At 32.0% G+C, this 26,346-nt stretch overlaps 2 protein-coding genes across 5 annotated transcripts; one reads left to right on the top strand and one right to left on the bottom strand.

Moving 5' to 3' along the window:
• Positions 1 to 628: 628 nt before the first annotated feature.
• On the bottom strand, positions 629 to 4,107 carry LOC141447772 (elongation factor Tu-like). Its single transcript, XM_074115593.1, has 11 exons — positions 3,943 to 4,107; positions 3,650 to 3,702; positions 3,403 to 3,574; positions 3,145 to 3,311; positions 2,828 to 2,968; positions 2,599 to 2,743; positions 2,039 to 2,152; positions 1,850 to 1,954; positions 1,608 to 1,759; positions 1,301 to 1,446; positions 629 to 1,084 (listed from the first exon to the last, which is right to left on the bottom strand). Exons 1-11 carry the CDS (start codon positions 3,980 to 3,982, stop codon positions 889 to 891), a joined length of 1,431 nt encoding a protein of 476 aa, XP_073971694.1. The 5' UTR covers positions 3,983 to 4,107; the 3' UTR covers positions 629 to 888.
• A 219-nt stretch (positions 4,108 to 4,326) lies between these two features.
• On the top strand, positions 4,327 to 21,248 carry LOC141447769 (uncharacterized). Of its 4 annotated transcripts, none has more exons than XM_074115582.1 (9): positions 4,327 to 4,462; positions 5,838 to 5,956; positions 9,047 to 9,124; positions 15,332 to 15,821; positions 17,026 to 17,207; positions 17,288 to 17,411; positions 19,096 to 19,370; positions 19,458 to 19,641; positions 20,855 to 21,248. In XM_074115582.1, exons 1-9 carry the CDS (start codon positions 4,435 to 4,437, stop codon positions 20,926 to 20,928), a joined length of 1,554 nt encoding a protein of 517 aa, XP_073971683.1. In that variant the 5' UTR covers positions 4,327 to 4,434; the 3' UTR covers positions 20,929 to 21,248. The 4 variants fall into 4 exon arrangements, with proteins under 4 accessions (XP_073971683.1, XP_073971682.1, XP_073971684.1 ...); XM_074115581.1 differs by having other exon boundaries at positions 17,011 to 17,207; XM_074115583.1 differs by lacking the exon at positions 9,047 to 9,124 and having other exon boundaries at positions 17,011 to 17,207.
• Positions 21,249 to 26,346: the final 5,098 nt, after the last annotated feature.

Below are 26,346 nucleotides of genomic sequence, written 5' to 3'. Positions count from 1 at the left end.
TATAGGTAAGAAGTGACGTTACAGAATACACATGCCTCAAGATCTACGAAGTCTTTAAGTTTAGCTTTAAGTTGCATTCTCCTTGTCCATTATGTTACATTTGTTTTGATGATCTCAAAACTTTTCTTAGTTTCCTCTGCATTAAAATATTTTTTAATTAACTAATTAACGTCTATTTTTAAGGTAAAGTAATTGGTTTCTTTACTCCCATATCAAAAATGAATCGATAATTTTTTTAACAGACGAAGCTTTACAAAAAAAAAAAAATGTTCAATTCTATACAAATAGTTTAATCTCAACTCCTGTTAAAAGATGAATGTAAAAAATAATAAATTAATTTTAATCAAAGTCTGGCCCACACCAAAAAATAATTTGGCTAGAACTTCTGATGATTCAACTTTATTCTGAAGTTAGAATTCGTTTAAGGAGAATTATAAGATTCAGATTAGCAAAAGCCTGAAGAAATTAAGTAATTTAAAGAAGTGGAATTTAGACATTATAATATTGAAGAACATACCTATTTGTTCTTTTTGATGACAAGTAAGAATTTTACTTCATTTCAGAAGTAGGACTTTCCTAAATGGAATGAAGGATTCAGGAAGGTAAGCGATGATATCAAAATGATAAATGAAAAAAAATGATATCAAATTTTATTTACATAAAGAAAATAAATGACCAGATATTTTTATTTAATAATTTCTTCTTTTTCTTTTATTTTCAACCTATTTAATACACTACAGGAAATCAAAAATTATTAAAAAGTCAGAAAAACAAATTTAACAAATAATTGATAAAAAATAATAAGATTTCTACCCAATTTACGGATGAAAGAAATACGTTTAAAAAAAAAAAAATAGTCAAATGCACAACATTTTCATTCTAAGAAGTTTATTTGGCGGCCACTTCAGCAGCTAGAGCTTTTTCCCTGGCTTTCTTTCCTTCAGTCAACAGTAGTCTTTCTTTTTCTGAAAGAGCAGGCAGAGTGTTTGTTACTACACCTGTACCTACAGTCAAAGCCCCAGCTCTCAAAGTAAATCTCTGGCCTTTCTCCAATACCATTGGCCGGATCAATTTCAGTATTACCCTAGAAAAGGAAAATCAATTGGAAAAATTAGATGTGCGCATTGATTTACACAGGGAAAAATCACAGAAATGAATCTATAATGGGTTGCTGCATTAATATTCAACTTTTTGTCAGATGCCTGCATGTTACGCACGAAATCTCGCACTTTAAGGAGCAAATAGATCTAGTAGGTTACACTGGATTATTTATATTTGATATTAAAATGATTACACTTACTTAGCATCTTCCCCAGGCATGACCATTTCCTTGCCAGGTATATTAACTTGAACAGCACAATCCCACGTTCGACTGAACATTTGTACTTGCATGAATGGCACAAACGGCTTAGTTCTTCCTCCTTCTTCTTTCTTAAGAAGATACAACTTTAAACACATAAACTCAATTAAAATGAGTGAATAATTCCAAAAAAAAATTCACCACCCACAGTTAAAACATGCAAAACAAAAAGTCAAAATATATTATTATTAATCCAGTCCCTCACGGTACTGTACCACAAACTAGAAGAGAAGGTTAAATTCTCTACCTGGGTCTCAACATGATCCTCTGCTTTGACTGATCCCGGTTTACACATAACCATACCTCTACGAATATCGTCCCTTTTCACACCCCTGATTAAAGCACCCAGTTGATCACCGGCCTGAGCTTCTTCCAGTATCTGATGAAACATTTCTATACCTAAACAAATATACAATATACAGTTAAGACACTTTATTCGTCACATAGAATACATTCACAAAAAAAAATATAGAAAAATTAAATTTTTACCTGTAACTGTAGTTTTTAATGATTTAGAAAATCCTACAAATTCTACTTCGTTTCCTTTTTTTACAACTCCTCTTTCAAGACGACCGGTAACTACGGTTCCTCTTCCTGGAAGTAATAAATAACTGCTAGGTAATAGGGAAAGAAAGGGGATTATTAAAATATTTTAAACTTATTAAAATAAAAATCTACCTGGAATGGAATAGACATTCTCTACGGGAAGAAGGAATGGTTTATCCAACTCTCTGACAGGGGTAGGTATGTATTTGTCAACTTCGTCCAACAACTGAAGTACAGCTTGAGAACCTACGAAAAAATAATAAAAAAAAATCTTTAAAATAAAAGAGCAGTCGCTATAAGACGCAAACTGCAAAATGTTATTTCTCTGTAACCAACCAATTCTGGAAGGTAGGAGTAAAAATACCTAAATCAGCAACGAAAAGATCTATTGTGCGGCTTCCTTAAATAACAAGGATTTTTTTATTTTTAGACGTAGCGACTTCTGTGGTCACTAGGGCAAAGTATTTTTGTTTGTTTTTAATTTAAACAGCGTTAACTCTGAAATTATTGGTGCCCGGAACTTTTTTTTGAAGTCTCTTTACTTTATATTTACTTTTTTAGTGAAGGGATTAGCTCAGTTTGTAGCGCGGTGGTCTAGCAAATCGGAGGTCTTGGATTCAAAAGCAAGCATGCTGTTTTTAAATTTGATTTTCAAAAACATATTTTTGACATAAAAAACCGTATAGCCTGACCTATTTCTGGTTGTTTCCCTTCAAGAGCACACAGAGCAGATCCTTTTACAACTGGTAAACTGTCACCTTCAAATCCCATTTCAGACATCAATTCTCTTATCTCCATCTCAACCAAATCAACCATTTCACTATCGGCTGCATCAACCTATTATATGACGATACTAAGCATTAAAGAATAATTATCCATATCGCCACCTACAGCGTATGACATTTGTGTAAATTCAACTACCTTGTTTATAAAAACTACAATGTGGTTTACTCCTATCTGTTTTGCTAGCAGTAAATGTTCTCTAGTTTGTGGCATTGAACCATCTGTAGCAGCAACTACTAAAATTGCACCGTCCATTTGAGCTGCACCGGTTATCATATTCTGTAAATAAAAATAAAATGTTGAAAGTTTGGATAAATGAAATTGTCTACAATCATCCGAATTCACATTTCATTATTACCAAGAGAGCCACATTTGTCATATCAAAATAAAATAAAATCGGCTTGAACTTCTTCAAGCGACTAAAACAATTCTCTAAAATTGGTTTCTATATTTACCTTAATATAATCTGCATGTCCGGGACAATCTGTATGTCCATAATGCCTCTGTTCAGTTTGGTATTCTATATGTGCGACGTTTATAGTAATTCCTCTAGCTTTTTCTTCGGGCGCGTTATCTATTTCAGCGTACCCTTTGGCCTTTGCAAGTCGCTTATCAGCAAGCACTAAAAGCAGCAAAAGGATTCATTCATTACAAAACTAATGTAAATTATACTTCTTGCTTCAAGCACAATAATACAAAAAAACAATCTGAACCTTTTGTAATGGCTGCAGTAAGTGTAGTTTTTCCATGATCAACGTGTCCAATTGTTCCAACATTACAATGTGGTTTATTTCTTTGGAAAACCTTTTTTTCAGCAGGTGCCGCATAATTTCTGACATTTACACCTAATGTAGGTAAATATGAACTAGGCCTAAACACTGAGTGCTTGAAAGAAATAAAAATAGCGTTAGCATTCAGGATAGGTGAAGCCTTACTAACAACACCAAACAATTTACTTACAACTTTGTTGACAGCGTCTAGGCACTGAAAACGCTTTAATCCATGCTTTGCCACTGAAACAAATGAACTACTACAATTTTTGAAAGGATATTGTTTTTTCTCAACTTAATAACGGTTCTTAAAAAATTATTAACATTATGTGGTTAAAAAAAACAGGCTTCAGAAGTGTGTATAACAGAAACACATTGTGTAAATTCAGAAATAATAAGATATCCGGCAATAATAGGGTTAGGTAAAGTAAATAATTCCACTATAACGAAGAGGTAGGGATATATATAATCTAATATTATTACCAGGATAAAGTAAAAGTGTACGAGTAATTAATAAAACCATTATAATTTCAGAACACTAATTCCAATAACGTTTTATACAATCAGAACCACAACATCAACATTTCTGTGTCTGAGCACCTTTTTACTCAGGGCAGGGCGATCGGTCACATAACCCCGCTGCTAGTTCTCAAATATACATATCTCCATCATTATTATCAGAAATAATACATTCAAATTAAATAAAAATTATGAAAAAATGAAAATAAAATAAATAAGTATGAATTTTTTATATATGTTCTTCATTATTGTTATTTCATTAAATTAAAAAGAAATATTTATTTTTTATTGATTTTCTGACATAGTATTAAGTAACTACTGAGAAGTGAGTATTAGCAGCAGCCATTTTGTCAAGTGCATTTGGCGTCTCTGATCGAACATATAGCTATTTTAACAACGGGAACTTTACTAAAGGGAGGAACACTACATAGTTTGTTGAAACAGCTACAATTGAAAATGTCTCACCACGGACTAAGAGGAAGAGGTAATATAATTTATTTCTTAAATCAAGTTATAAGTTTGATTTTCTTCAAACCGGTACATTCATTTGTACTACAAGAACAGTTTTTATAGGAAAATAAAGTTATAATTTTGTGCGGTGTTCTTTCGTTAATTAGAATTTTTTATTTATCGTAATTTCTGAGATAAATTTGTTTAAACATTAAACAACAGTGTAGAGTATTGTTCATCGTTTTTGGATTAAACACTGTATTCCAATAAAAACCTTGCCTATCATAAAAAGCGTCTCCTCTTGAATGACTCAAATGCTTAAATAATGTTCTCATTTTTCTTAAGGGAATTAGTGTTTTATTTTTGCTGTTTTTTTTGCACTGTTTCTTTTATGGTACCATTTATTATATGACTCTTTGTACAAATTTTATTTTTAAGTTTGCAAGTTTATCTGCTAAAAATAATTTGGATAATTTTGTGGTTACCCATCTTTCGACAAACTGTTGGTATTCTACACTTGAAGTTTAAACCAAACAATTTGCTTTTGTATTTCTCAAAATTTTGATAACTCTACTAATACAGAAAAAAAAGATGTCAAGAATTGATTGAAAGCAATTCTTCATTTTCTTACACTTTCTTGTTTTATGTTCTAACTTGAACATGGGATCATTTCATATGTATAAGTTATTTAATTAATAACGTACGTTACAAATCACAGACTCCGAAAGTAATAAGGCAATCTTGGGAAGAAACAAGTATGACAGTGCTAAATGGGAGTCATGTGTGTTCATTGTGTATTTAGCTCCTAAATTTTCTTCTGGGTTCAATTTCAATGTAATAAAGGGATCGTAAATTTCCCTAAGCTGCAAAGCCTATGTTGGAGCTATTTACAGTGAAGGTGGTAGTTAACGTATTAATCGCTTTGAAGAGATTCGTAATAGTTTAAAAAAAAAATCTTTTCAAAGATGTTTTATTTATCAGTTGGAACCGATTTAGTCTTCCAATAACCGACCACTGTTATCTGGATAAACGCTAGTAGATACACATTTCCACCGGTAGTAACAAACAAGTCCCTTGACGAAACATGTATCAAACCCGATTTCTGCAGGATTCAAAACAATGATGTCATTTTGGAATCAACTTTAGAGTAACCCCTTTACACTTTTTTTTTTCTTTATCGTTTGCAGAAATCCCAATGTAAATTATAGTTGACCGATACTATTGCTTGGACAGACTTTTCTTATCTTCGATTAAAAGTATCCACAACTTCTTTTACTTGAAGGTTTGCTTCCTTCTTTTGAATTTTTGAAACCAACGTTGGATAAACATTCACTGTTCTATTTCACGAATTTTCCTTGCACATTTAATTTTTTCCACTGAAAAAAAAACAAACATCAATTTCATTGCAGGCAGGTTCAATAGACCAAGTTACACTAGCCAGAGTAGAATTTCACATCAGAATAATTATTCCCCGGCATATTCAACTCAGACTGGATATGCAGGAACACCGACTAAAAGCTTACTAGACGTGAGTAATATATTTGGTATTATTGTTTTAACTTTAATTAGTTAATACAATTCAACGAAATGATTATTTTACATATAATTTAGTGTTTCATATATTTTTATATTATTTGTGAAGTTGTATTATAAATTGGTACGCAATGTACATTCTTTTCTCTTTTCTTACCAATGTCAGTAAATCATTAGAAGATGATATTTAATTTAAACTATAACACAGGGTTAATCAAAAGAAAACTTCACTTTATACCAATATTTCCAACATCACAATCTGTCCTTTCTTTACGTGAATACCAGTTTTAGTCCATCTTCAATCTATTAAATAAGTTTTTGCCTATTTCAGTAATATCTTATAAAATAAATAGTATTTGGTAGAAACATATTTTTTATAGAAGTACATTACTTTAAATAATTTATTAATAAATCCGCCATATTATTTTTACAATTGTGGTTCTATAATTTATTATTAAGAATTGCATTCTCTGGAATATGTCCTTGAATTCAATCCTTTTCAGCGTTTAATGTTCTAGAACAAATCTGTGTGGAAAAGTTTTACAGATTTTGTTAAATATAAGATAATAGATGTAAACGAAATTCTTTAGCACTGTTTTTTTCCCCCTCAATCTATTGAATTTCTTTAAAGGTTAAAATTGTGAGTACATTTTCATAAAAAAAAATTGTAAATTATTTTCACACGTTAGATGCTAGAATCATTAAACGTTAAAAATGGTAAGAATAGAGTAACTTTGTAGAATGCAATTCTCAGTAATGAATTGTACTAGAATTTAAAAATAATATTTAGTTGGTATGATCTAGTAACGTTACTCTCGTAAGTTTAGGAAGAAATCTGAAGTTTTTGTTATAAACAAATGAAATGGTTATAAAATTATAGACTGAAGATAGGGCGAAATTCCAAAATGTCACGTCTGTGAAGAACATGATTGTGGATGACAATGAAGATAATTTATTTAAAGTTGTAATTATGATGGTGATTATTATTATTACTACTATTATTAAATATATATATATTTTTTTTTAATGATTTAAGGCGCGTCAACATCTAAGGTTATTGGCGCCCGGAGCTTTTTTGAGTGCACTGCCGGCCTCCGGACAGTGTTCTCTCGTTACAGATAATACTGTCCATCACCGGACAGTGAGCTGTAAGAAGCTCCTAGGAAGATATTATTACTATTACTATTATTATTATCATTATCATTATTATCTGTGAGTTATGGACTATTGAGCATGTGTAATCTATAAAATTAATGTAATAAATTTATACTTGAGGAAATAAGCCTCATGATCTTAAAATTATTCTTAATTGGTTACGTAATACTTGAAATTTATTGTTTCTAAGGGTTGGAATAATAAATTCACTGGAATATTGTTATTCAACGAAAAAATTTTTTCCTTTGTTTCAAATTTCGTTTTGTTTGGAGATATTTTGAGAGTTTTTTAGAGGTGAAAAACAAATTTTTTTAGTAAAATAAGAATAAAACAAAATATTAATAATTTGATTATATTTTATAATATTGTTGTAGTAGGTTAAAATTTTTGATTATTAATAGTTTTTTTTTAAATTTAATACATTTTTACTACTTTACTTGATGCATAGAAATTTTGAAAGTGTTGTTAGCGTAATGGTAATGGGTTGCGTATGAGAACTGTGATGCTCCTTTCAACATCGCCCTCCCGTTGTATTATTTTCAATTTTCTTATGCTTTCTTTTGATGGGGAACTGGATGAACGACTTCTTGAAGGTTCTTAGCGTTCGTGGGGGTATCCTTGAAATCCTGAACACTGAACATTACACCATAGGGGCACCAGCAAGGTGGCTGTTCAAGTGGATTGGATTCCAGCTTCCCACCATAGTAATTTCATTGACTGACGTCAACATTGTGCAAACAAATCCGAGATTTTAACGTTTTTTTTTTTTTAAAAATTAGATGTTTCAGCTCCCAGGGGATTTCTATACCATTACTAAAACCTAAATTTCCAATTAACATAAATGCACAATTTATCTCGCTTTCATCTAAGATTTTTTTAAATCTGTAAATTAATTTTCTTAACCAATTTTAGTACATATCCTCTTTTTCTCGCGCTTTTTTTTTTTTTTTTTTTTTTTTTTTTTTTTTTTTTTTTTTTTTTTTGCATCGTCTAGGTGTTTATCACTAGAATATCACTCACTCTCCATTCTTACTTATAAATACATTCGCTTCACACATTCATCCCTCTACTATATACAACTATTTACATAAACTACAGCTAATGGATGGATCAGTACTCTACACTCCTGCCATCCTTATAGCTTAACCTCAATTAAAATCACCGTAATCCTTCTCTAATCATTTTCTTGCATTCATTCTAATCAGCTATAACTTTTAAATACACTAATATTTCTTTGCTAGCTTTGCTATAGATTTAAGCACAGATGTGCGCTTAAGTTACTTTCTACCACTTCCAGATTATGCACAAAAGAATGGTGTTTACACAGGTTGTGATTGTATTAAAAACCGTGTATTTCACCTAATGAAACGATCATATAACTTAGCTCTGGTTGATTTTATAAGAGCATTCGGTCGGTCTGATCACTTCCGCGTATTCCTTATTGCCCTCCATTCCGAATAGTTTTAAAATTTAGGTTATAGTTTCGATTTTTAGTTATTTTGAGTTTAATGTTCTTTTTCTTTAAATTAATTTTGTTTTCTGTCTAGTTATTAACTTAAGAGAGTGTTAGTTATTTGGGTTCCATGTCACCGCCATACCACTACCGGACCCCTCCCTCCAGAGGTTGCCTGTGGCTTACAGGCAGGGAAAAGCCCTTGGAATATAAGTAAAAAAAGAAGGCAGGCATCTGAGATTGTAGCATGACGCTGATGCTGTGATTACGATTGTAATGTCCGATGATCTGAAACGTTAAAAAGCTATTCAAGTTGCTTTAATCTAAGAACCCTACGGGGGCAGCAAGTTGTGTGCGGAGGTTTTTAGAAACAGAGGCAGAATGGTGCCTACCTAATTTGAGTTCCCTCATACTCACTAGTTACCACAGCATATTTTTTTATTGTAGAATGTATAGGTTGAAAGTTTTGTTTTACAGAAAGAACCAGAACAACAATATTCCAGTGAATCTATTAATGACAAAGGGGGCATAGGAACACGCAGGAGAATGGTACAGGTAGGTAGGCTTATTCGATTGGTCTTCTTTTAAAGAATGTTTCTCCTTATTTTGGAAATTTGTTCACAATTTTGCTTTATTTTCTTTTATCTCATTCCATATAGTTTTATCCCAATAATTATGCTTTCTCCTTCACAACGTTTATTCAGTTTTCTTTATGGCGTGGTCTATTTTGTTACCAATTTTTTTTAATTTTTTTTGGTAAAGGAAAGAAAAGGAATTTTTACGGATATCAAAATAATTTGATTGGACTTTAAGGCTTTAAAGCAGGGAAAACTAGGCGTTTACTTAAATTTATTTACTTACCAAAATAGTCATACACTTTGGTAGCCGAGCGGTTAGTGGCGAGACCTGCGTAGCTAATGTGTATTGTGGTACTGGGTTCGATTCCCGGTCTTAGGCCTTGGATTTTATTTAATGGTTAATATGAGAAATTTATAGTAAAGTATGTTTGTTAGTCACCTCCGTCCACGGCACCTAATTGGTAGTTGGACTTTGAAGCCTCGCCTGAAAAAATGGGCGATTACTTTACTTTTTAGTATACTCTTTATTATTAGGTGTGTTTAAGAAAGAGGGTGTAGTCTTTTAAATGTTTAACGTTGCTAATTTCTCTCTACACTGGGTACATCTGCCCAGAAAGTTCGATAGATTAGAAAAAATTTTGAGCTACATTATATTTAAGCTGGTCCATGCTTGAGTCATATATTTAATTTAAATGCATCAAATGTTTCTATTTTTTAGACACTTCAGTAATATTTTGATATTCTTAACAAACCTTCGGGAGTGGTTTGAAATTTTGTTCGGAGAAGGATTGAAGAGAAAATGTTCCAACCAAATCTCCAGCTAATTGAAGAACTTGTGCAATATCTTGAAAGAACAGTGAGAGAAACTAAGGCAATGTAATGACAGATTACGGTCATGATTGGTAGATCGCATTTCAGTTTGGTTGTTACGTGAATATTTGTAGATGTTAATCTGAATGATTGTATTTTTGTAAAGGTTCTTTGAAGGGATTTTTAATTACTTTATTTTTTGTTGTCTCTCTCTCTCTCTCTTTCGCTCCAAGGATTACCCCTCACTCACCCCCCCTTACTTACCAGATCAGATTTTTTAACGTCAAAATGGTATTTTGAGCTCCAGGGAAATGGCTCAGTTTTCCTACAGTTCTGTTCAAACAATTCTGGGGGTATACCCTTAGGTCAGTTGAAAACCTTTTTAACCGCTTGTTTTGTAACAAACCAGGAAGTCTTAATATTTTGGTAGTACGATAGGAGGAGGAGCTTTTGGGTTGATACGAGATGTTTTATTTCCTTGCTAGGGCTCGGAATTAGTTTTCAAGAAATACTTGTATTTTTTTTTGTTCTTTCTTGAAAGAGAGTAAACAATTTTTTTATGACGATAAGTAACACAACAAATTTATGTAAATCATATTTCCATTTTGATTTAATTTTAAACGAAAATTTTAATTCCTTAATTTTTTTGAATATCTTATAAAACGCAAGACTGGATTTTATTTATCCACTCAACTCTTCATCATAATCGTTCTAATAGAAAAAAAAGGGAGGTTTTTCTGCAAACTACTATGAAGATGTCTGGATGAATATTTTATTGATAAAAGTGATCCAACAGTAAGTGTGAGAAGAAGTTTGACTGCATTGATCTTGCGGATGGTATTGTCTCAAATAGCTTCCGTTGTCAATTTGTCACCCATTTAAACTGAATTAACAGGTTTGAATGTTTGCTAGTTTTCGAATTTTTCATTAAACGATTTTTTCAAAACTCGATAAATGAGTTTTATATATATATATATGAATTTTTCAAGAGCTCAGAGGGACTTAGTTTAGAAGGATAGTGGCACTTAAAGTAGAACTTAATCAAATGAAACAACCATATTTTATTCAGTTGTAACAATCTCTCGTCAAGGTTTTCAATCTCAATAAAACAAGATTCATGCTGCCGATTTACATAAGTTCTTTAATTTTTTTTGTCATATTTTCTCCCCTCTTCATAAATTATTTACAACTTTGGTTTATATAAATAAGCTGTTTTGTTAATGTAACAACTTTACTGGTTTTCCTGGGTAGGCGCCACCGTAGCCGAGCGGTTAGAAGAAGCGAGATCTGTGGTGCTTAATATGTATTGTGGTACTCGGTTCGATTTCCCCGGTCTTTAGGGCCTAGGATTTTTATTTAATGGTTAATATGAGAAATTTATAGTAAAAGTATGTTTGCTAATCGCCTACGTACAAGACACCTAATTTATGGGTAGTTGGACGTAAAGCCTCCCTTAAAAAAAAATAGGCAATTACTTTACTTTGGTAGACTGGGTGGTGCAATTTTTTTTTATTTTAATTTTTTATCCGCAGTTATTTATTTATTTATTTTTATTTTTTACATTTATTAGAGTTAAACTGCAGTGTTGTGGGACCCCTGAAATCTAGCGCAGTATATGGTTTTTGGTTTTTATTCCGTTGCTAGGGTAACGAAAAAAAAAAGAACAAAAGTGGATATTAATAGTTATTTTATTTAACAAGTGTGGAAAGTAGTACTTTTCCTCACGCGAGTGCAGGGTTTGCACGCACGAGCGAGCGAAGCGAGGCGAGTGCAAGTGCAAATTACCGAGTGTGAGGAAAATACTTTACACTCGAGTTAAATATTATATTTTTTCTGCAACCATTTATTAACTAATAAAATTAAAAATTTCATTTTTACAGTCTACAAAAAGTAATTTATTTATTATAAACATTTATTGTTATTTTACAATTATTTACATTACTTATTACATTTTCTGCTGTTTCTTTTATTGATGGAGGAGTGTTTTCTAAACAGGCATCACTAGAATCCATTTTAAATTTCTATAAGGTAACACTTTAACCTTTTTAACTGTTATAATTAAAAATATCTAATTGTTTATTAAAATATTATTTTTATTTCTATATTCCTTTCAATTTTTATTTTATTTTTTTAATATTCGTTTTTTAATTATTTAGTTACGTTAAATAAGCTTATTAAAGTTTTACAGAAAATATTTATGTTAATAACAAAACTTCTTATATCAAGGAAGTTCAATACAAGTTTTTCCACTCACTAGTGCGGAAAGTGACACTAATAGGAATTTTTCCCCACTAGTGTGGGAAGTTGGGCATTACACAGCTGATTTTAATTGAGTAATGACCCTACATGGTTGCAGAAAAAATAAATTAATAATATTCGGCGCTTTTTTTTTTTTTTTTGTCTACAACCATAGTTACGAAAACAAACTTTCAAAAACGAACACCAGCATGCTCTGGGTGTTCCAAGTCCCCTTTCTGCAGTTTTGTCGATTTTTATTATTGTTATTATCGATTATTTATTATTAATTCATCGATTTCTTCAGTTCAGCTACACCGAGATTAACACCTTTTTATTTATTTATTATTATTTTCTTTTTTTAAGGGCAAACCTTTTTTTTGTCTACATTTTTGTTTTTCTTTGTTTTGTTTCTCTGTGTGTACCACATCTCAGAGCTAAGCAAAGTGCGGCAGAGAATCACACCGGCTGGCTGCATTCTCCCCGTCCCCATTATTTCGTATTTATTTTTCCATTCTTCAATTAGATTTTTTTTTTTTTAATATATTTTTATATAATACATCATTTCATGATTCATTTTTCTCCTTTGAAAAAAAAAAATTTGATATTCTTATATAGCAATGTGGGTTTATTTGGCCATTTTCAATAGGCCAGGAGAAAATAGATTTTTTCACCGTGTAAAGGTTTTAACACACATGAATTTTTATAAAATTGTATATTCTCAAGTTATCATTTAAATAAGTTCGTTTTGAAAAAACAATATTGAAGAATTATTTGATTAATTTCTAATAGAAACATGAAAATTTGGGCTTATACAATTTTATAGTGTGACCAACTTATTATGATGATTCTTAATATAATCGCTTCTGACCTATTGAAATGGCAAATGAATAGCAAGCGTTTGGAATGAAGAAATGGTGTCAGAAACTTATGTTGTTTTCTTTAGTTACTACTTTCTTTCCCCTTCCTAATGAAATTCGTAATGTTTCAATGTGGGACTTTTGGTGCAATTTTTGGTATCGCATTAATAAATTATCAACAGATGAATGAACACGAAAAATATTAATACTTTAGTAATTAAATCGCATTCTCACACGTAAGACTTGTTCATTTTGAAAATAGTAAAATAATTAAGAATGTAATCTCTTTATTTTAGGCGTTATTTTTTTTTTATCCCCGAATCTTGAAGCAAATTCTCCATAAATTTGGAAACGATCCTGAGGATTCATTTTCATTCAATCAAATCAGTTTGAATGGATACGAACTCTGTAGGCAGAGCTCAAACTCCCCATCAGTGATGTATATTTCTCCTTATATTCTTGAACGCCAAAAAAAACATCTTCAGTTCAGAATCTTGAAACGAATTCTCCATTAATTTGGAAACGATCCTGAGGAGGATATTGGGCCCATTTTCATTCAATCACATCAGTTGAATGGATACAAGCTCTACAGGGTGAACCAGTAAGTATTGTCCATAGGCCTACTGTGTATCTTTAGTACATCTAAAGTGGAGTTCAATGACGTATTGGCCAACTTCATATTTTCCTCTGTTCTTAAGTGACGTCACTTCAATTTTTTTCCCCTAAAATCATTCCTTTTTTTTTGCAATAAAAATGTTATTAATCAGAAAGTTTTAGTCCGAATCCAATTCTAATGACACGGTTAGAAAAAAACAGATAAATTTTCTAAAAATTGAGAACCATTTCGAAGCATAAGTTTTTCTCCAAACAGCCTCAATCTTCCTCCTGGATACTGGGAAAAATAAAAGTAATCGAAACTTTTTAAGAAAACTCATTAGGCTCTTATGTGATCATTATCAGCCCTGGAGGTTGCTGGTCACTTTTTTTTTTTTTTTTTTTTATAAAAGTTTCCTTGTCTAATGAGGGCTTTCAAACGATACAACATTTTCCAGGATTCCTTTTTTATCTTCTTTCGTGAAATTACGTTTGTTTTTGCAAGAAAACTTGACTCACTAGCACTCAACAGTGTTAGTTTATCAAGTTGTTTAATTCATTGAAAACTCTTATAGATGGGACCAGTAGTCAATTTTGTCTAAAAATAAGGAAATCAAGGGTTACAAATTGCACTTTATAAACTTTTACTTCTGATCTCTCTGAAATATTTGAGAAAATGTTAGGAAATATTTAAAACAAATACTTCACTCAAGAACAGTGGAAAATATGAAGTTGGCCAATACGTCATTGAACTCCACTTTAGATGTACTAAAGATACACAGTAGGCCTATGGACAATACTTACTAGTTCACCCTGTATAGACAGAGCTCAAACTCCATCAGTGATGTATATTTCTCCTTATATCCTTGAACGCTAATAAACATCTTCAGTTCAGAACTGTGCAGTCAATGTGTAATACACTTTGATCTTACTAGATCAACATCATCAATATTACTGACACACAAAGCTTTCTCTCGTCAATTTAGGCGCGGCTTGTTGTTTGCTCGTTAGTTGCCGTACAATTTTTGAAGTTCGGCGTTCAACTGATTAAGCACAGTAGTACAGCATTACCTGTCGCCTAAAATTACTGCGGTGTTAGAACGTAGAACATAAATATATACGTACTACAACAGTTCATCCCTTGATCTCTGGTTAATTCTTGCTTTCCTCATCTTACAACTTTCGGACAGCCGCGAATCACAAGTAAAAAAAACATTAATCTCATCTTTGGGAAGCTGTTTTCCTGGGAAAAATCTATTTGACCTAGAATTTCAAGGTATTCTAATGTTGTGATCAAATGTATGGCCATTTAAGGGTATCCGTAAGTAATGTTGGACGTTTGGGAAAATTGGATTGTATCATTTGCCTTTTTTATTTATTTTCAAATGAACAAGCGAGTTGTTTGACGTGGTTTAATGCTATTAAGAACATTTCAAAAAAAATAAAACCTAAAGTCCTTGTTGATACATAACGAAGAACTTATTAAAAAGGGAAGTAACTAATGCGGAAATGGCACAAGTGCTATTTCTGACAAAAAAAAATTAAAAGGGAGCTCAAATGATCAGCGAAGTGTGTGTGATGCTCTACCAATATGCGTACGGGCTAGAAATGCAATCATGGTCAGTTGCCGGGTGTTATCTCACCGTATATGAAAATGCGTTAGCATTCTGATGTGGGGTTTGTAGTCGGCAACGCCACAGCCGGTGCAGCAGCAGCAACAACAACAACAGAAGCAGCAGCAACCACAGCCACAGTCACAGCAGCCACAACAGCAGGTGCAAGCCCAACAGCAGCAAGTTCAGGCGCAACCACAACCTCCAGTTCGAAGTCAGTCGCCGCAGGTGCAAAATCAATCGCCAGAACAGCCACAGGAGCAACAACAGCCGCAGGCGCAACAGCAGCAATCGCAGCCATCTTCCCAACAAACGCCGAAACCAATGCCTGACGCGCAACAGCAACCACAACAACAGCAGCAACCTGTTTCTCCATCATCAACGCAACAACAGCCGCTTGATGAGAAGAACGTACAAGAGCCACAACAATCGGCTTTTCCCAGCAACCAGTCAACTAAACAAGAAGCTGACAATCAGTTACATACGTCATCCGATGACATAGAAATGGAACAAGAAACACCCGGAGAAGTAAGGAAGAAATACAAACCTTGGATGAAGAAGGGTGTGTAAAATTTATTTACATAATTTTTTTTTGAAATTGAAACTTAGTCTGTTTAAAAATTTCGTTAACTTTAAAAAATAAATAAGCTGTATTTGAAAATTAGGAGGATTTTTCTGGAATTAATTTTGTTTCCTCTTTCGGTTTTTCTTTTAAGACTTCCATTCTTAGGGAGGAGGATCTGCGTCAGTAATATCTTCCGTGGTACTTAATGATGGCGTCAATAAATAAATTCTCCTATGTGTGAAAATATTCTTATGATCAGAGAACTTAACTTGAAAGATGTACATTTAAATTTTATGTGTGCTAGGTATTTTGTGAATCAGTTCAGGAAATAAAATAAGAAATATGAATTGTTTTGAAGTTAAATTATAATGTTGACAGAATTAAGTTTTTCAGTATCAAATCCGTAGAAGTAACTTCAAATAATGAATGATGTTCGCTAACAAGAAAAGCCAGTTGATTATTTATTTGACTATCGGTCGTCATGAAGTCATTTCCGGAGTTCATATTTCTGCTCCAGCTCACCCTGGAACTAAACCAAATGTTTAGATATCCTCCAAACGCTGGAAAATTAAATGTGACGTAGACTTTTTGGAGTTTTTTAAATATTTTTAAATTAGGAAAAGTTGATTTAGTTTGGTCAATGATTACAAAAATTTATGCCATTTTTTTTTTTTATCAGCATTTTTAATTAAAAATACTGATTCAAAATTATATTTTTGTAACAATTTTCAAAACTGAATATAGTTTTTCTTTTTCAAATTGCTCGCTGAGTCGCACATATAATTAAATTCTGATTTGTTTTAAAATGGATAGTGTCCTGTACTTGCATAGAGTTGCTCGTGTGGCAGTAAAAAGCATTTCAGATTAATCGATGCATCAAATCGAAACACGATTCAAAAACTTAACATAAAATATGATAGTTCCACTTAGTACAGAACAGAATTGAAAAAGTTAAGGTGAATTCATGACGGTAAATCCTCCTTTGTCAGATTGATGAAAGATTGATTATCGATGATCTAAATGAAATTCGATATTTACAGTGATATATAAGAATACGCGATTGTTTATTTATTTTTCATAAATATTTATTTTGTCTGAATTGAGTAAATATTTATTTACTTGCGAAAAATTGAGTAAAATAATAACAATAATAATAATGAGATAAACTTGCTACTTGTTAAAGTAGTTGCTCGTTTTCCAGGAGCATTAGGTATTAAAATCTCCAGAAAGATCAAGAAGAGGCGACAGAATGCCAGACTGAGGAATATTTTGGCACCAAAGAATGCCATGATGGTCCTACATGAACTTCATCCTGAATTGAAGATGACCATTTCTGAACAGGCCAATGCTGCTAATCAAATGGGTTACACTGTGGAAATTGAGGTGACTGCATTCAATTATTTCTCCAGTTTATTTATTTTTGGATGCATTATTAAAAGTAATTTATTTTTATTTTTTCTTAGATTGATAGTAAAATATATCGTGGTCATGGAATGTCAAAAATTTGCGCCAAACAAGCTGGCAGTGAAAATGCTTTGAAAGCTGTACTATTGGAAAAACTTGAGCAAAATAATGTAAAAATTAATTGTAAGTAAAATCTAAAAATAGAGAATAACTTTGGTATGATGAGTAGACTCATAATTATATAGAATAGAATATTACTTTATTTATACAAATAATTCTTACAAAAGAACATTTTTAACTTAAGCATAAATTGGCAATGGCTTACTAGCTGTCTGCCAGACATAAGAGGTGTGGCTATTAAATAACGAGACTGATGCTGCTACAGAAGAACTCTGCATGCGCCAAATCCTTAACGACCGACAGCTGTGCAGCGTAAAGCCTTCTCTTTCGAATGCGCAGCGTCTCACGTGTTTTTGTAGAGAAATCTGTCTGACCGGAACCGTCGTTTGTGTAAGAGGTATTAGTTCAGTTTTGCCGAAAACATGATACTACATATGTAGTAGAGCAACGAATTGTCGTGAAATTTCACATCAAAACTTGACAAAACCGCTACTGAAACTTATCTTTTATTAAAAGAAGTTTATGGCAATGAATGATAATTACGTGCGCGAGTTTTTGAGTTGTTCAAGAGTTTCCAAGATGGCCGAGAAGACGTCGGAGATGATGACCGCCCGGGTCGCCCCCTTCCACGTCCAAAACGGATGAAAATATCGATTATAATTAATCAACATTACTACAGTGAGGTGCTTGCTCAACTCCGTGAAAGAGTAAGGAAAAAACGACCCAATTTGTGGAAGAACAAGTCATGGGTTCTCCTCTATCTTTGACAACGCACCGGCTCACACTGCATTGTCTGTCAAGACGGCGTTTCTAGCCAAGTACAACATCCCAGTTTTAGGCTATTCGCCTGACCTGGCCCCATGTGACTTTTATCTGTTCCCCCAAAGTCAAATTTGCATTAAAAGGAACACGATTTCAGCAGTCCGTTGAAACTATGAAAGAAAAAGCGGCACGCGTCATGCATGGAGCTTAAAGAAAAAGACTTCCAGCACTGTTTCGAACTATGGTAAATTCGCATGGAGCGATGTAGTGATAGGGGTGTGGGGTGTATATTGAAGGTGATAATAACTAAATATGTATAAATTTAAAATGTTTTACATCAATAGTCTCGTTATTTAATAGCCACACATCGTAATTATTTATTTACTTAGAAGTAAACTTAAAGATAAAAGGGATATCTATCGCCCGTGAATCGGGAACCTTCTTATGCCCCCTTTTTTTTTCACTTTATTTTTACTGCCCTCTTGTTTAAATTCATTTTCATTCAGTAATTCGTAATAGTTAAGCAAATAAGGTCTTTAGAGGCATAGAATTTATGGAAACTGAAAGAAAGTAAAATAAAATAATCTTTATTCTACCTTTGAATTTTGTTACTGATTCTATGGTGGGACTTGAATATATTATTTGGGGGGGGGGGGGGGTTGAAAGTTGTCTTTGTGTTCATTTTCTTTATTTGTAAAATGCCAAATACAACCTGAGTCGAAAGTAAAAAGTACAATCGTAAAAATGAGAAAACTTCTTGATCTAGTGAAAGTATTTTAGAATTAGGAAAACAGATGAGTAAAAGTGTATCATCTAATAATTAGATTAGCTCGCTCTAAGGGCGGTTGTTCTATGCATGAACTCCGTGTTTCATAGACTCTTGTTAGATCAAGTATCTTGTCTATTAATGACATCTTCATCTTTAGATAAATATAAATTGTCTTGACTTTTTTTCTTTCTGTCTTATTTTTTTTTTTAATTAAAGCAACGGAACCAGTGAAAACTGAGAACAACACCTGGGGAGAAGAAGATGTAGAAATGTCACAATCGGAAAGTGGTAACGATCAACCTGGAAATGACGCGAACAAAGATAGCCAGGAAGGACAGATGAAACCATTCACTCCAATGCGACAGATCCAAGAAGATGATGTACCATGGGGATCGCTAGCCAGTTTTGCTTTGTACAAACTATTTTCTGAATGGCAGTCTCAAGGATTTCAGTTACCAGCCAGTTCAGGATTACCAGCAGTTTTTCAAAAGGTAATGGTGGTTTTAAAAAAACAACAAAAATTATACGTTTTTTGTTTTTTTCGTGTATTAATTTTTTTTTTTTATTGCTTATCCCAGGCAGGAGTACCATTGCCGTATCCAAAGAAACTGCTTCCTGAGGATGCTAGTAAGAAACATCCAGTACAGTTATTAAACCAAATAAGGCCAGGATGTCAATATATTGAAAGTAGGGAGGGAATGCCTCCAAATCTTACTTTTACATTCTCTGTGGTCGTCGATGGACAAACTTTCACTGGAGTTGGTATGTGCATTTTAAAGCAAGTTTACAATTGAAGTAAATGGAAACCTGCGCTCAAAAAAAGAGAACTTTGAGACTTTTATCTAGAAATGCGAATCTAACCAGATTTTCAGCTACTCAAAAAAAGATGTTAAAAGGGTTGGCTTCCCCATTTTCCTTTTCATTTTGAGGGTATGGTCTCGGAGATCTGGCCTAGTACCCCTGTTTATTGGTAATCGATAAAAACGATTGTGCGCTAATACCATTTTTGAATAAAATTAAAATTATAGAACCCATTTTCAGTCTACAGGCAAATCTGCACTCTCCATTGAAAAGTAATCTTACGAATGAATAACATGCAGCTCGAGGTATGACGGCTGAATTAAATAGTGATGGCTAAAAATTAAGAACTCTTTTGAATGGTATCTACGAACTGTGTATTAGATTAGATTGTTTAAGACGGGCGACTCCACCAGAAAGGGGAAGGAACGCAGGCAATCCAAAATGCCCATTGTTCCCCGCCCACCTCTCATCTCATGAGAGATATTCGGGCTTTAAAACAACAAATCCGGCTAAAGTTTGCCAGATGCTAATAAAGTAGCCACAGGACACTAGGGAGCATGGCGACTCAATCGCTACAGTGCACTGGAATAAACCTAAAAGGTTCTGGGGTAAAGTTTACCAGATGCCACCAGTTCTCCGGTAGGGAAACATTTAACCACCCGAAGCGCGAGAAATCTAGTTTTAGAATAAACTGGGCACACACTTCTACAAAGTGCCGCACAATCTCATCGGACTCACCACAGCCGGCACAATTTGGCGATATTGGCCGCATTTGAATAGACGGTACGCTAAATTCGCATGTCCACTCGAACAACGGATCCCTGGAACTGCTAAAACGCGACTATATCCCTTTTTTTGACAGGCCAAGTATTTCCTTAGCCTGTGGGCGGCAGTCAGCTCGGGGATCTCCACCGTTTTCGATGTTCCTTAAAAAAATTTACTGCTCCCACCTCTGTTCTCTACAACGTCAATAGGATACAGGGATAATGATTGGCTGAGGAATCATTGTTCCTCAACGCAGCTTCCTTCCTTTGCTGTTTCATCAAAGAGTTTGTTACCCGGAATGACCAGGGGACCAAGCAGACCGAAACAGTATTCAAAGTTCCTGTGTATACTAGCAAGATTTATTTTAGAAAGGACTCTAGCGACATTTTAATCTTGTTTTGTTTTTTAGGCACCAACAAGAAGGATGCTAAGAAAGAATGTGCAAAACATGCGTTGGAAGCTATGGGTGTAAAATATGATTAGTTTGTGAGATATATTAATTTAGGGGGGGGGAAAAAAAAGTATATATATTTTATTTGATTATTATTAACATCATCGGATAACACATTTTTTAAAAAAAATTAAAATTGTCATTTAAAAAACTAAAGAAAATTTAAAAAGTACTTGTTTTTCTTTTTAGTTACGAATTTTAGAGTAGAACGACTCAGCGTTATTATTGCGTTCAGTGTTTTGTTTCAATCGTGAAAGAACTATGTATATTATATATATAGTATTGACATAAATTTTACATAAATGAATAAGGACGATATTTTATAAAACTTTTTCATTTTTTTTTTTTTTTTTTTAAATTAATTCAATTTTTTACAAAAACAAAATGTTTAAAAACAAGAAAGCGGATGTAGTAACAAGTTTTCCGGAAATAATTTTTTTTTTTTTTAAATATCTATCCAAAATATATTGGATATATACATTAAATATATGTGTGTATAGTTATTGATTTTAATTCTTGATTTTTAAGAGTAGGATCCATATTTTATGGTGATATGTCCTTTTTTTGTTTTTAAAATTGCAACATGATCAAGATCATTGTATTTGTACAAGAAGATAAAAGAAAGTTAACCGCATTATAGTAAGGAAATATAATTTGTAGTTTAATAATCATAGGTTAAAATAAAAAAAAAAACAGAACTCTGAAAAGGAATATTTGACATTTTCATTGTATATTTAAAGTTAAATTTTTCACTGCAAAGAAAAACTTTATAATTTCTAATTTCATTTTCATGTATGTTTTCTAAAAAATATATATATATATATATATAAAAATTTCTTCTTTTCCTTAAAAAAAAAATAAAATAAAAATATTTTATAGCCAGCCTGACTTTTTTTTTTCACATAAGCTGAAAAAGGGTTTTGGAATTGCTTCGGCATGAGTCTTAGCAACCTCGAATGACGAAAAAATAGACAGAAAGTCTTTGAGGCCGCGGTGTATGTTGATAACGTAGAACGAAATACTAAGAAATTGGAAAAAAAGAAAAAAGAAAAGGAAATCTGCACAGCTAAGGCTAACCAAGTGTCAAATCAGAGAATTTATTGAATATTCATTGGATAATTAATATTATTGTATAGTTCAGTGGGTAACTATACACTGACGAGATCAGCTGACAAACCTAAATCACAACTAAAAATTAACTTCGCATTTTGAGGAATTTATTTATAGGGCATTCACACTCAGTGGCATCTAGAGCGACGTGAGTGAGCAGCAATGTGAGATGGCAGTACTAAATTCAACAAAAATGGTGGAAAGACTTCAGGCATTATCAAAAATTCGATAACGATTTCATTGAAATCTGATGATTATGTAAGGAGATATAAATGTTTGAAATTTCAACGTATTTACAAAACTTCCAAAATTTAACCTTCTATATCTCATTACCTATTATCACTAAAACATAGCGATTTATACCACTTACAGAGTTATCTTTTCTCTACAATTTGGTAAAGAATTTATTGAAATCTAATGATTACGAAAGGAGATATACGGATCCGACTTAAGACCTTGTCAGGTTATAATGATAGTATTGCTTATTCCAAATTTTAAAAAAATCTGTAAAGCAGATATGTAACTTTACAAAATAGACAGAAAGGAAAATCTATCCAAAAGGTACAAAAATCTCCTTAACAAAAACTTACAGTTTAAAATGTTAAGTATAAGGGTTGATTAAACGCCAAAATGTACACAAATTTGGCGTTTAATCAACCCTTATACTTAACATTTTAAACTGTAAGTTTTTGTTAAAGAGATACTAAAACATGGCGATTTATACCACCTATAGAATTATCTTTTCTGTACAATTTGGTAAAGAAATCATTAAAATCTAATGAATATGAAAGGAGATAAAAAGGTTTTAAATTTGATCGTATTTACAAAACCTCCAAAATTTAACCTTCTATATCTCATTACCTATTATCACTAAGACATAGCGATTTATACCACCTATAATGCTATCTTTTCTCTAATATTTGGTAAAGAATTTATCGAAATCTAATGATTATGTAAGGAGATATAAAGGTTTGAAATTTCAACATATTTGCAAACCTCCAAAATTTAACCTTCTTTATCTCATTAACTATAATCACTAAAACAATGCTATTTATACCAACTATATAGTTATCTTTTCTTTATAATTCGATAACGATTTCATTGAAATCTGATGATTATGTAAGGAGATATAAAGGTTTGAAATTTCAACGTATTTGCAAACCTCCAAAATTTAACCTTCTTTATCTCATTAACTATAATCACTAAAACAATGCTATTTATACCAACTATATAGTTATCTTTTCTTTATAATTCGATAACGATTTCATTGAAATCTGATGATTATGTAAGGAGATATAAAGGTTTGAAATTTCAACGTATTTGCAAACCTCCAAAATTTAACCTTCTTTATCTCATTAACTATAATCACTAAAACAATGCTATTTATACCAACTATATAGTTATCTTTTCTTTATAATTCGATAACGATTTCATTGAAATCTAATGATTATGTAAGGAGATATAAAGGTTTGAAATTTCAACATATTTGCAAACCTCCAAAATTTAACCTTCTTTATCTCATTAACTATAATCACTAAAACAATGCTATTTATACCAACTATATAGTTATCTTTTCTTTATAATTCGATAACGATTTCATTGAAATCTGATGATTATGTAAGGAGATATAAAGGTTTGAAATTTCAACGTATTTGCAAACCTCCAAAATTTAACCTTCTATATCTCATTAACTATAATAACTCAAACAATGCTATTTATACCACCTATAGAGCTATCTTTTCTGTACAATTTGGTAAAGATATCATTGAAATCTAATGAATACGAAAGGAAATATAAACGTTTTAAATTTGAACGTATTTACAAAACCTCCAAAATTTAATCTTCTTTATCTCATTAACTATTATCACTAAAACATAGCGATTTAAACCAGCTATAGAGCTAACTTTTCTCTAAACTTCGTAGAAGAAATCATTGAAATCTGATGAATAGGAAAAGAGAAATAAACGTTTGAAATTTGAAGTAATTGGAAAACCTGAAAAATTTAACCTTTCATAGATTTTATCAGTAAAACATTTAAATACATACCACGTATAGAGCTATCTTTTCTTTACGATTCGGTAAAAAAATCACTAAAATCTGAACAATACAAACCGAGATATAGAGCTGTGAAATTTCAAACATTATGAAGCTTACATTGAAACAGTCGAAATTTTAACCTCCCATATTTCAGTACCTATCATCACTAGAATATTTTCATTTTGGGCGGAGATAGAACTATCTTTTCTCTAAACTTCGCAAAAGAAATCATTGAAATCTGATTAATAGGAAAAGAGATTTTGAAATTTGAAGTAATTGGAAAATCTGAAAAATTTAACCTTTCATATCTCCATAGATCTTATCAGTAAAACATTGCAATTCATACCACGTATAGAGGTTTCTTGCCTTTAAGATTCGATATAAAAATCATTAAAATCTGAACAATACTAACCGAGATATAGAGCTTTGAAATTTCAAACATTATGAAGCATACATTGAAAGAATCGAAATTTTAAACTTCCATATCTCATTACCTGTTATCATGAGAATATTGACGTTTCTAGCAGAAATAGTACTAACTTTTCACTAAAACATTGCTTTTCATACCAGCTATATAGCTTTTTTTTCTACAATTCGGTATAGAATTCATTGAAATCTGATGATTACGTGAGGAGATATAAAGGTTTGAATTTGGAAGATATTTGAAAATCCCCAAAATTTAATCTTCAACATCTCATTCCTTAATACCACTAAAACATTGCGATTTGTACCAGATATAAAGGTAACTTTTCTCTACAGTTTGGTATAAAATTCATTGAAATCAAATGATTACGAAAGGAAATATAAAGGTTTGAAATTTGAACGTATTTGCAAACCTCCAAAATTTAACCTTCAACATCTCATTCCTTAATACCACTAAAACATAGCGATTTATACCAATTATAAACATAACTATTCTCTACAATTCGGTATAGAATTCATCGAAATCAAATGATTACGAAAGGAAATATAAAGGTTTGAAATTTGAACGTATTTGCAAACCTCCAAAATTTAACCTTCAATATCTCATCACTTATGTATTACTAGGGAACGGATTCGTATGTATTTACATATTTTTTTCTAGGCAATTTACAGACGTTTTTCAACTAGAAGTATTCATACTGACACTTTTTAAGCCGTTTGAGTCTACTTTTATTTCACATATTTCCACATATTTGGATGTTATCGCATATTTATACATATTTGATTAAAATAAATAAATATTTCTACATATTTAATCAAAATATGTACATATTTTTCATTTTGGGCATATTTTCATAATTGGGAGGTGGTTGACAGGAACTGTGAACCACAGACTGTAGGGCTGTGAATCACAGTGGTTAATAAAGTGTTCTTAAAAGCACCAAGTCGCATTAAAATGCTAAAAGATCTCTATCCAGACTTGTGCCTTCCACCAGAACCAATATTGATAAGATGGGGTACTTGGCTGGAAGCAGCTCAGTATTAAAAACTACAATAAAATCAAGAATGTCCTTTCACATCTCGAAGACGAAGCAGTAGCGATAAATACAGCCAAGTCTTTATTCGAGAAACCTAATTTAAGGAACGACCTTGCATTCATTTCTGACAATTGCGTATTTCTTGCACAAGCCATTACCCAACTTGAGTCCCAAAATGTTCGACTGACAGAAAACGTGTCCAACGTTAAAAAAGTCATCGAAAAGGTGGAAGGAATACCTGGGAGTAAGGGAGATCTGATCAGATCAAAACTGGTAGAAGTACTGAGCAAGAACAAAGGGTGGGAGACCATCTGCCAGATTTCTGATATTATCAGTGGAACAGAAGTCACTTCAGAACATCGTGTACCCTTTACAACCAACGAGATAACTTCTTTCAGCAAGGCACCTATAACATCTGTAGATGTTGAACGATCTTTTAGTCGTTACAAGTCCATCTTACGCCCAGATCGTCGTCACTTTACGTTCCAACATTTGAAATTTCATGTGGTTGCAAACAATTTCGAAGAGTGAAGTTTTCAAAATTGAAAATTTAACACATCTTTTTATAAATAGTAAAAATGTTCTTTGTTGTATAAATCATTATAGCTTGTAAAAACAAATTATTTTGTTCCTAATAAATTATTATAAATTGTAAAAATATTCTTTTCTTGTATAAATAATTATAACTTGCCCCCCCCCCAAAAAAAATTCCATTTTAATAAAAAAAAAAATGTCCATTTTACTTAAATATTCCAGAAAATATTTTAAGAAAATCACATATTTTCCACATAATTGTCGAAAATAAATGCATATTTTAGTTAAATATTTGGCATTTGTAAATAC

Source organism: Rhodnius prolixus, unplaced genomic scaffold (genome assembly GCF_049639745.1).
Source record: "Rhodnius prolixus isolate KJV_2025 unplaced genomic scaffold, Rpr scaffold_13, whole genome shotgun sequence".
NCBI lineage: Eukaryota > Metazoa > Arthropoda > Insecta > Hemiptera > Reduviidae > Rhodnius > Rhodnius prolixus.
The sequence above is the reverse complement of the archived record's forward strand: the minus strand, read 5'-3'. Positions and strand labels throughout refer to the sequence as shown.